We start from the raw sequence: 12,190 nt of genomic DNA on the forward strand, positions 1-12,190 counted from the left end.
TCACTGTCATCATTCACTATTGTCATTCGTGGTCGCCGTTCACTGTCATCATTCACTATCGTCGTTCGTGGTAGTCATTCTCTATCTCTGTTTGTGGTCGCCCATGACCCAGGCCTGACTCAGGGCTTTACTATACCAAACCGCATCGTTCCATGATGGAATCGCAGCATATAGGATTTTTTTCTCATTAACTTACTTTCCTCAACCATGAAAAATACAAACAAACAGGTCAATTTAGCTCCAGAGATTTTCCCTTCAATTCTAGAACAGTAAGATTCACAATATAATAAAGCCTTTTTTTTTTCATTCAACTTTTGACAGGACGGTTTGTGGACACCAAAGACGGTCCTATCTCCCGCTCTGCGTCACCTCCTCTTCTCCCTCGGGCTGCCTCTCCACTGACGCGTCCTCAGCCGCCGTCTGTGTGTTTTGCATCTGCTCGGGTGATACCTGAGGTTCTTCTGCCGACTCATGACTCTGGTCTGTGTCCTCCTCTGGTACGAGTGGTGAGGGAGGAGGGAGTGTGCTGCCGCTCACACTGAAACTCTCAACTTGTTCGATTGAACTGGTCTCACTGTAGGAGTCGGAGTTTGCTCCCGAGCGCTGGAATAACCTCTGACCTGTAAAGACAGAGAGAGTGTTTGGAATCGGGGGCTGGCTCATGTGAAGACTCAGCTCTCCCTTTATAAAAGGCTGACACATGACACGACAAGTTTACACTGTAAATCATACATCCACCACCTTATCACAGTAGATCTATAAAGTGGTACCTGGTGGTCTCTTTGAAGAGGATGTGGGCGTGTCCTGCAGGGACGGCCTGCCTGTCTGAGCTTTGGTGGAGTATGTTGTCTCTGTGCTGTCCAGGGAACCTGTGGACACACACACACACACACACACACATTCAAAGGAGAACCACGTAGGTGCGACATGTGACGTAGGTGCGACATGTGATGGCAGGTTCTGGGATTATTTGAAATAAACATTGATTTTGTACCATTCCAGTTTAACTAACATGTCCACACACACTCAGTACCTGCTGCCAGGTTAAAGGTCTGTCCCTTCATGGAGCTTTGAACTGGAGAGAACCAGTTTAAGACGGAGCCAACAAGAGGAAGTTGTCTCATTACGCCCTGTAACACACACACACACACACAGTGAGAAAGTTGAACATTTCATGGGACGTGTATATACACAAACAGGTTCACAAAGCTATCCTTTGTCCATTCATCTGGACAGCCGAACCAAAGCCTTATCCTTAACCAGAACACATTCATGCTTTAAAGTTCTTTTACAAAGAAAACTTCTAGAAAATGTTAGGCCTAAACTTAACCTAACAACAACTCAAATGTTAGTCCTAAACTTAACCCAACAACTCAAATGTTAGTGTTAATCTTAACCTAACTACAACTCAAATGTTAGTGTTAATCTTAACCTAACAACAACTTAAATGTTAGTGTTAATCTTAACCTAACTACAACTCAAATGTTAGTGTTAATCTCACCGAACAACAACTCAAATGATAGTCCTAAACTTAACCTAACAACAACTCAAATGTTAGTGTTAACCTAACAACCTCAAATGTTAGCGTTAAACTTAACCTAACAACAACTCAAATGTTAGTGTTAATCTTAACCTAACAACAACTCAAATGTTAGTCCTAAACTTCTCACCGAACAACAACTCAAATGATAGTCCTAAACTTAACCTAACAACAACTCAAATGTTAGTGTTAACCTAACAACAACTCAAATGTTAGTGTTAATCTTAACCTAACAACTCAAATGTTAGTGTTAATCTCAACCTAACAACAACTCAAATGTTAGTCCTAAACTTAACCTAACAACTCAAATGTTAGTCTTAAACTTAACAACAACTCAAATGTTGTCTTAAACTTAATCTCAAATGTTAGGGTTAATGAACAACAACTCAAATGATAGTCCTAACAACTAACAACAACTCAAATGTTAATCTTAACCTAACTAACTCAAATGTTGGTGCTAAAACTTACCCTAACAACAACTCAAATGTTAGTCCTAAACTTAACCTAACAACAACTCAAATGTTAGTGTTAACCTTAACCGAACAACAAATCAAATGTTAGTGTTAAACTTAACCTAACAACAACTCAAATGTTAGTGTTAAACTTACCTAACAACAACTCAAGCGTTAGTCCTAACAACTCAGTAACCTTAACCTAACAACAACTCAAATGTTAGCTTAACCTAACAACAACTCAAATATTGTGTTAACCTTAACAACAACAACTCAAATGTTAGTGTTAATCTTAACCTAACAACAACTCAAAATGTTAGTGTTAATCTTAACCTAACAACAACTCAAATGTTAGTGTTAACTCAAATGTTAGTGTTAAGCTAACCTAACAACAACTCAAATGTTAGTGTTAAACTTAACCTAACAACAACTCAAATGTTAGTGTTAACCTTAACAACTCAAATGTTAGCGTTAAACTTAACCTAACAACAACTCAAATGTTAGTGTTAATCTTAACCTAACAACAACTCAAATGTTAGTCCTAAACTTAACCCGTTCCTCAGAAATGAAGTTAGGACCAGGTTTTGGTCTCCATGAGGACTACTGGTCCTGACAAGTTCAGTGTTTATGACAGAAAAGTTAGCAAACACAAGTACCCACACACACACACACAGTCTGTTTTACATGACTTTGGAGGACATTACATTGACTTCCATGTGTTTCCTGGAGACTTTTACTCTCACCATACAACGTGTGTGCACCTTCAAATGTAATAAGTCATTCATTTATGTCCCCGTAATGTGACTGTGTACACAGACTGAGGTCCCCACAACATGAGTAATACACAGTAGTACACACCTCTTCCATGAGTTTCTCCTCGCTGGCCTTCTGCAGCTTCAGTTCAGCCTCCATGATGCCCTTCCTCACCACCTCTGTCATGTTCTCCAACAGCTGCATACAATCACACAAATACAGCAGAACACACAGTAAACAACATACTCGACAGTGAACGACTCCTGCTGAACTACGGTGGCCTTCATGTGACAACTCCCTCCACCGTGTCCTTTTTCCTTCTCTGTTGGTTAATGCAGCAGATTTCTGTAGGCGGAGCCATTCACCTTCATTCACGTAATAAGCTCTGGGCCTTAACTTAGCTTAAAACCAATTATTCTTTTTCTATAGCAAACATATGTAAAGGTGGTATGTACAACATCTGTTACTAAACGCTGCTGAATGTCACACGCTGGACCTTTAAAGAGATTTATTTATGATGACAGAGTCCAGTGAAAGGACAGACCGCATTACCTTCATGTTCCATATAAAAGAACTAGTGCTGTCAAACGATTCAAATATTTAATCGTGATTAATCGCATTAATGTCATAGTTAACTCACAATTAATCGCACACTTGTATCTATTCTAATTGTCTCTTGATTTCTTTGTGTCCCATTATTTCTTCTAATTTTAAAGGGGACATATTATGCAAAATCAACTTTTTAACCATTTCAATACTTATATTTGGGACTCTGGAGGCCCTACCAGTCGCCAAAGTGTGGAAAAAGAATACTCAGTCATGTTTTCGTGGTCCCTCTTAGTGTAAGTATAGGCGGTAAAACACTCCATGTTGAATTCCCTGCACTTATGACGGCAGCATGCACATTTCACCGTGAATGTTACCGCCCACCAGTAAGTTTACTTGGAGAGCTCCACCTTAGCTCCATCTTGTCCCTGCGAGAGTGCAGGCGAGGGAGGAAGAGCGGTATTATGTCAACACGGAGGGACAAGTGTGCTGTTGGTGGCTGCACAGTGGAGCACAGTGTTTTACAGAGGATTTTATATATGAAGCTAATGTGCCGGATAAAGTCAGCAAACGTGTGTTCGTGTGTTCGCACCACTTCACATCAGACTGCGGCCAGCGGTCGCCGTATTTAGTCAGCGACGTACAAACACACACATTGTTAAGAAAAGGTCACATAGAGGTCATAACTGACCATTCTGACACGTCCTAATTAAACATATTTGTTCAGTACGTCCTCCATGACCGGAGCACAGACTCAGTCTGATACAATCACATAAAGCAGCTGTTTATGCAGCGGCGATCTGCCTAAACTGCCCGGAGCACCGGAGCTGGTCAGTGGTGGCGATCAGCGGTGCTGTTCCTAAGTGTTTTAACTGATTTACAGTTGGACAGTCTCTTGGACAGTCAATGTAGGACGTCTCTTCCTGTGACGGCACTTTCGCTGTTTTCTGCGCACGCTGCCATGTTGATATTGTCAGAGAACTAGTGGAGGGAGGGGGAGACGAATAGAGCTGTAAAGCGCTGTAAAGAGGACAAATCAGAAACCCCCTGGAAGAAGTGGGTGTGTGTTTGCCTGTCTCTCATTTGCATATAAAGGGACCATGCACGAAAACCGAGCGTTCTGAAAGGGGCGGGTTTAGCAGGGTTATTGAACTACTATGATTCTTCATCCTTATGGTATTTTGACCAAAGCATGTCACTGACATGTTCATTAGGACACCAGGGAACTATTTTAATGGGGGAAATAGGGTATAATATGTCTCCTTTAATGCTCTTATCAACATAGAAAAGTGGATCTGCTTGCTTTGTGCAGATGAGACAATATCTCTGTCACCTGCATATTGTGACTTATTCCTCTCATTGTGAGAGCCGCTCAATAATAAGAGAGTCTGTGTATCAGCCTGCAGTGTGTGAATAAAGAGCCGTGGTTTAATGTGTTGTTGTCGTAACGAGCTAATCCGAGCTAAAGGAGCTAGCGGTCTTCGGTGGTCTCCTTACTACGGTTCGGGGGTCTGCCAGCTTGGTTGGTAACACTGCAGACATCATGACTCGGAGACGGAGAAGCGCACATCGCTCGCCATCCACTCAGAACACAACGTTAGCTACTACTCTTTAGCCCAAACTAACAGGCACGCTGTGTGTGCAGCGTGCCTGTTGTGTTGTTTCCGGTCCAGCTAGATCTGGTGTGGTGTTGTAGTTTTTCTAACGTTACTAGTTGTTGCAACAGCATGTGAAAAAAACTACAAAGTTTGCTCGACCAAAAAGAACGTGTGTTAACGCCGTTAAAATGGGTTTGTGTTAGCGCCGTTAATTACGTGTTTAACTGACAGTTTACCTTCCCACTCTCCTCTATGTCCTTGCCCAGGGCAGCGATTGTGTCCACCAGCTGTGGAACGTCAACATCGTCAGTCACCATGCCCACAAAGACACAGTCTTCCTCCTGTCCAAAGTCAGGACCTGACAAGACACGAGCAGAGACGTTCAGTGACACACTAAGAGAACTCGTTATACCAGTCACACAAAATAAAAAATCACTACGTCCCTCATTCAAGATTTTTGGAAAGAGGTTATTACAACGGTATCCATCTTTATTAAGGAACAACTTTCACAATAGCAGTCAGAAGACAGTCGTATTCTGTCTTCTTGAAGCTAAACATGGAAGTGTGTTCACGGAACCAAGCCAGTCTGGGAAAACATGCATATGTTATTAAAGGAAAAGATGATGTGGAGCTCATTTCTGGAGTTTATGGAGGGGGATGATTTCATGACAGCTCGGTAGACTTTTGTTCACAGGTCACAAAACAAAATAAGGGAACACCTTGTGGGACACCTGTGATGTCCACCTGTGCATGTACATGCATGTTAAACGTTTTTATTACCAAACCAGCAATATCCCACTAATATCTGCAGACTTTGTGCCGCTTTATACTTAGCGACGTGCCTGTTGTTGTGTTCTGTTTTGTGTCTTTGTATTGTAACAAAAAAAACACTATAAAAACATTTGTCTATGTGTAAAACTGATTTTGTTTTGAAAAAAACTGTAGTCTGAGTTCACATAAAACACTCACCAGCAGAGAAGACGATGTCCGTGTCCAGCTCTTGCAGTTTCTTCAGCAGCTCAGTGTTAATTTTCCGGAGCTCTTGCTTCCTCCTGCTCTCGTCCATCCCTTCAGTCTGTGGCTCAAACCTGGACATCAACACATGTGCTCACATCACTCATGCATTTATTCATAGTGCTGGTGAAGCTACAGTCAATGACCACAGTCATTATTTCCTCTTGTCAAAGCAAACCTCACCATCCCTGTCACTTATATACCACATGATCAATCTTTAATCATTTATCTTCTTCACAACAGATCAGACTTGTATCAGCCTGTTATCAGGCCTGACTGTCACTGAAACAGCTCACTCTCCCACACCAATGCAAAATCACTGATTTCCTCTGTGGACGTTAGTGCAGGAAGTTCAGTTTACAACGTGGTACAATCTTCAGTTTTCATGTTGTCATTCGCAGCAAGCAGCAATCTTTGAAATAGACCTCTTGCCCATTTTCTACCTATGCCTATTTCAAAATAAAAGCACTAAAGCGTTTCACTTCCTGAATCCATTCCTTCATGTTCTGGTAAATGTTTGCAGGACTGAGGGATCCACACCTTCATGCTAAAGTATCCTGGCATTTACACAATTACAGATGTATATCTTTATGATTTTGAAAGGCAAAACCTGTGTAACACCAGACTTCACCCCATTCACCCCCTCTGTTGGTCATAGTGGCATGTGCAAAAGCAAGTGCAGAAGAACACACAGAGCCACCAAAACAATAAAAATCTACAGTTTAGCTGCAGTCCCACCCACTGCAACTGGGCCTGAGGAGGCCAGTAGGGGGCACTCACAGTTCAATGCAGTTTAAAACATGAGGGTACTAATCATTATTACCTTTTATATCACTGCTAAAATTGTGTTGATTCTTTTAAAAAGTCTTTAAACAGGCATTTAGATGAACAAGGGTTTTGTAAGCCTATCATTTTTATGTCTTATTATTGTTCTGTATTTGGTATTTCATGTTAGAAAATCAACTGTCCCTTTCAGTCAGAGTAACTCGGGCTAACCTTAGCGCTCCCAGGCCGGGCCAGCTCAGGTCGTCCACATACGTGAGTGAGGCTGTGTGTCTGCGGCTGTCCTCTCTGAACTCCTGTCTCAGACACAGAGTGGAGTTCATCACAGGAAGCAGCTCAGTCAGCTTCTGCAGCAGCTCCTCCACGTCCTCCTGCTGAGTCCCGAGCACTGTGAGGGAGGAACAAGGAGTTCTGACTATATTACAGTATATACATCAAGTTTAACATCCATCCTGAGGGATGTCATCACAAAGAAGACACATGTGACCACAGTCCTGAGCTGCATGAGCACAGAGAGCTGACAGTAACTCAAACTTATTTATTTCACACTTGCCCGACCCCGAGGATGTGAGACGCTCGTGTGGGTCAACATCTCAGAAATGTAGCGAGGCGCCAGAAGCGAACAGTCAATGTAAAATAAACAGGGATCCAGTAACTGTGTGTGTGTCTGTGAGTGTGTGTGTGTGTCAGCGTGTGTCAGTGTGTGTCAGTGTGTGTGTGTTACCTGCAGCAGTCAGCAGAGGGCTGAAGCGGACACAGGTCCCCTCATCTTCAACCTCCACCACCTCCACTCCACAGGCGTGAACACACAGAGCCAGTTGTTCACCCAGCTACACACAAAAGAACATTTGTTACACAACAAAGAAAAAACTACACACAGGAGAACATTTGTTACACGAAAAAGAAAAAACTACACACAGGAGAACATTTGTTACAGGACAAAGAAAAAAACTACACACAGGAGAACATTTGTTACACAACACAGGAGAACATTTGTTACACAACACAGGAGAACATTTGTTACAGGACAAAAGAAAACTACACAGGAGAACATTTGTTACACAACAAAGAAAAAAACTACACACAGGAGAACATTTGTTACAGGACAAAGAAAAACTACACACAGGAGAACATTGTTACACAACAAAGAAAAAACTACACACAGGAGAACATTGTTACACAACCAAGAAAAAACTACACACAGGAGAACATTTGTTACACAACACAGAACATTTGTTACACAACAAAGAAAAAAACTACACACAGGAGAACATTGTTACACAACAAAGAAAAAAACTACACACAGGAGAACATTTGTTACACAACAAAGAAAAAACTACACACAGGAGAACATGTGTCACACAACAAAGAAAAAGCTACACACACGAGAACATTTGTTACTCTGTGGTGTAACAAATGTTCTCCTGTGTGTAGTTATTTCTTTGTTGTGTAACAACACAGGAAAACATTTGTTAGACAACAAAGAAAAACTACACACAGGAGAACATGATACAAAACAAAGAAAAACTACACACAGGAGAACATTTGTTACACGACAAAGAAAAAACTACACACAGGAGAACATTTGTTACACAACAAAGAAAAAACTACACACATGAGAACATTTGTTACTTTGTGGTTTAACAAATGTTCTCCTGTGTATAGTTATTTCTTTGTTGTGTAACAACACAGGAAAACATTTGTTACACAACAAAGAAAAAAACTACACACAGGAGAACATGATACACAACAAAGAAAAACTACACACAGGAAAACATTTGTTACACGACAAAGAAAAAACTACACACAGGATAACATTTGTTTACACACAGGAGAACATTTTGTTACGACAAAGAAAGGAGAACATTTGTTACACAACACAGGAGAACATTTGTTACAGGACAAAGAAAAAACTACACACAGGAGAACATTTGTTACACAACAAAGAAAAAACTACACACAGGAGAACATTTGTTACACGACAAAGAAAAAACTATACACAGGAGAACATTGTTACACAATAAAGAAAAAAAACCAGCACGGAATCATCTGTTTTCTCATTTTTAAAACAGAACATACGATGTAGTGCTCTTAAAAAACTGAATATAACAAAAACAGAGGATGAGATGTTGAGCAGATTTTACCATGAATGAAGAAAGAAAATCAAAGTTATCATAAAGCCAAAAAGACCAAACTACCTCCAAACACAAGATGACAGCGAGTGGTGGATTATGACATCATCGTTTTCCCACAGTGGCATTGGTTATATACAAAAATACACATGATTTTCTGCTCTGGGACCCATTTTGTAAAAAAATAGTCTTTCAGTGGTCCTAAAATACAATTGGACAAAAGACAGCCCCTGAGTCCCAGTCAAGGAGAACACGGAGTTCTAGTCCTGACACAGAGTCTGGACTGAACTGTGTCAGGTCCCTAAAAAGGTCTGGAAGCTTCCTTTCAGAACAGGAGCAAAGTAGTCAGAAAGAAAAACTATTTATGGTTTTAAAACACAAGTGAGCAGCGCCACTCACTGAAGAAGTGATGCCTCTCTGTTTACTTTCAAGCGCCTCGCTTAATGGTTGAAATGACGTATTTACCTCTGACATATGGATTCTTGTGTTGCATGAGGATGACGATATGTCACCAAATGGATATTTTGACCCCTAATGTCCATGTGAGGTAACATGTGGACGACCTGAAGGCCACGACAGGTCGAGTCGATGGCTCACAGATGAACTGACAGTAATAACACAAGTTAAAGTACAGTAACAGGTTAAAAGCACTGACCCATCTGTTGAAAGTATCCAGGACCTCTCTCTCCCCCACACAGTAACTCTCCGCTGAACCCACATTGGATGCTGAAATCAACACACAAAAGGGAAATGAAGTATGAACTGTGTACATTGTCATGAATAAGTCATTATCAGACATCTTTAAGCATTTATAGAGCACACCCTGAAGACCTTTCTAAATGAAAACTTGGCACTGAAGGCGTACTTCCTGTACTTCCCGCGGTAACATATTCTCAGCAGGGGGCGCTGAGGAAAAAAAGCTCAGCGTTGCACTTAACTCGCTACATTGATTCAAATATATAGGATATATTCTGCGGCTCGAGGTGACACATGGTCAACCGTGTTATCTACTCACAAAGCCACCCAGAAAATACACAACGATACAAGTGAAGTCTACGTGTGGTACACGCACTGATATGAGTCTCATTCATAGAAATAAAGAGGAAATCATGAAACACAATGAGACGTTAGATCAGTTCTCAGTCAGATAATTCAGAGCTGAACCAGGAGCATTGGCCATATTAATTAAGCCTGCAACAATCTTAACACACAACAATAGAGGCAATTATTACAATGTAACCAGAACAAACTATAGTCTATGTCACAGGGTCTGTGTAACTGTCCATGGTGCTGATCATCTTGGTATCAGTAAACAATGAGTCACAGCTGTCTGTGTAACCTGTTTGTAAACAGGAGACATATCTGCAGCTTTGTCCTGTACAGTGTTACCGGGACAGTCGCTGAAGACGTCTCCGGTCATTTTCAGCTGCGTCTCCAGTCGGTGTCTGTCGTAGTACAAAGGAAGGAGCCGGGAATCCACAGTCACGGTGTGTTAATAACCACCGTCTCTCTAAGAGCTACTGTTTCCATGCCAGTCCAATCTCTTCTTTCTCTCCACTGTATTGTAGTAAATATATTTTTGAAGGTACTGCTAGCTTCACAGGTTATAACCCTGAATACATGATGAAAATGACAAGCTTTTGTCTACATCCAACCATTGAAGCGACTTGCTCCGCAGAGCTCCTCCAGGCAAAAATGGTTACGACGCCATTACTGGATCACCAGCGCTCCAAGAAAACTACGGCTGAGATTGAGATGTAGTGTGGTGTTAGCCAGAAGTAAAAAAACACATTTACACTTTCTGTGTTACCACTAAGTGGTGCTATTTCAAAACCCAACGAAAGATCATTCCCCAAATCTCCCGTTTGAAGTGTTTGCTCATTGTGTGAACTGCTGGCTTTACTGTTGTAAAGGTTTCTGCGTGACTATGTACCAAGCCTTGAGATAATCTATGCTGTGATTTGGTGCTATACAAATGGAATTGAACTGAACTGGAGTAGACGTTTAAAGTCTGTCAGACACATACCAGCAGCACTCAGGTCCTGGGAGAACTTGAACAGAACCACAGGAGAAGCCAGTTCATCCTCCACCTGTTAATCAAACAAACAAAGCATTCATGGTTATCACAGCGATCAGGTGATGATCTTTATGACACGTAAGGCTCCACTGTCACTGGAGGTGAAGTGGTTTGTCCTGAGCTGACACTGAACAAACATTATAGCGAGTTCATCTATCATCTCTATCTTCTCTATCTCTATGACTCACTTCTCCTCGTCTGTATGCAGATACACACGAACATTAACCATGTTTAAAACGTAACTCAGTCAACATTCAGAGCATGTTCACAGGGGTCAAACAGCGCGACCTTTCAGCGCGCCTCATTACAAACACAAACGCGTCAGAGACACACGGGTGAGCTTGTTTGTTTGACGTGTGGAATTTAGAGCTGAAATTAAATCACTCAGAAGACCAGACTGAACCGGACTGAACACGAGAACAGACCTGGGGAATGATGCATGAAAGCAGACGTAGTGTGTCTCAGTTTCAGGTCTACAGGTAAAGCAGTGCAGTGGTCTACTGTGATTTCTGTGATGTTTTTTAAACGTTCTCCTTCATGCTCCAGTGTTCCAGTCACAGTCCTGACACGCTGTCCCCATCTTTGATTGGCTGGTAGACTGATTGTGTGACACATCGTGAAGGCGACGGCAGATCTCTGTGATTGCATAGTTGAATTCTCAAAAAAGCGACCCTTGACCCAGATATTTTAGTTAATTACTGACCTATATCTAATCTTCCCTTTGTTTCTAAAATCTTAGAAAAGGCAGTTGCTAATCAATGATGTGAATATTTGCACATTAATGGCCTGTTTGAAGATTTTCAGTCAGGTTTTAGATTAAACCATAGCACAGAAACAGCACTAGTTAAAGTTAGTAACTCAGATAATGGTCTAGTTTCTTTACTTGTCCTGTTAGATCTTAGTGCTGCATTTGACACCATTGATCATGATATTCTACTGCAGAGATTGGAGCAGACTCTTGGTATCACAGGTGCTGCCCTCTGCTGGTTTAAATCATACTTATCTGATAGATTCCAGTTTGTTCACGTTAATGATAAAGCCTCACTACAAACAACAGTTAATTGTGGAGTTCCACAAGGCTCAGTGCTTGGGCCTATACTTTTTACCTTATATATGCTTCCTCTAGGGAACATTATTAGGAAGCACAACATACACTTTCATTGTTATGCAGATGACACACAGCTATATTTATCGATGAGGCCGGATGAAATAAATCAGGTTGTTCAACTCCAGGAATGTCTCAGAGACATTAAGTCCTGGATGACCTGTAACTTTCTACTTTTAACTTTTATACT

At 41.3% G+C, this 12,190-nt stretch overlaps 1 protein-coding gene across 4 annotated transcripts in view; it reads right to left on the minus strand.

Moving 5' to 3' along the window:
* pdxdc1 (pyridoxal-dependent decarboxylase domain containing 1) overlaps nt 1-12,190 on the minus strand; it is a 28,888-nt gene continuing 16,698 nt past the window's right edge. For all 4 annotated transcript variants that reach the window (XM_044050329.1, XM_044050327.1, XM_044050328.1 and 1 more), the window contains 10 exons: nt 10,845-10,908; nt 9,474-9,544; nt 7,411-7,516; nt 6,900-7,074; nt 5,859-5,977; nt 5,126-5,247; nt 2,851-2,943; nt 1,034-1,130; nt 771-869; nt 1-620 (listed from right to left, as the gene is read on the minus strand). In XM_044050329.1, coding sequence (XP_043906264.1) covers nt 349-620; nt 771-869; nt 1,034-1,130; nt 2,851-2,943; nt 5,126-5,247; nt 5,859-5,977; nt 6,900-7,074; nt 7,411-7,516; nt 9,474-9,544; nt 10,845-10,908 — 1,218 coding nt within the window. In that variant the 3' untranslated portion in view covers nt 1-348. The remainder of the gene's footprint in view (nt 621-770; nt 870-1,033; nt 1,131-2,850; nt 2,944-5,125; nt 5,248-5,858; nt 5,978-6,899; nt 7,075-7,410; nt 7,517-9,473; nt 9,545-10,844; nt 10,909-12,190) is intronic.

This window comes from Solea senegalensis, linkage group LG19, assembly GCF_019176455.1.
Source record: "Solea senegalensis isolate Sse05_10M linkage group LG19, IFAPA_SoseM_1, whole genome shotgun sequence".
Classification (NCBI taxonomy): domain Eukaryota; kingdom Metazoa; phylum Chordata; class Actinopteri; order Pleuronectiformes; family Soleidae; genus Solea; species Solea senegalensis.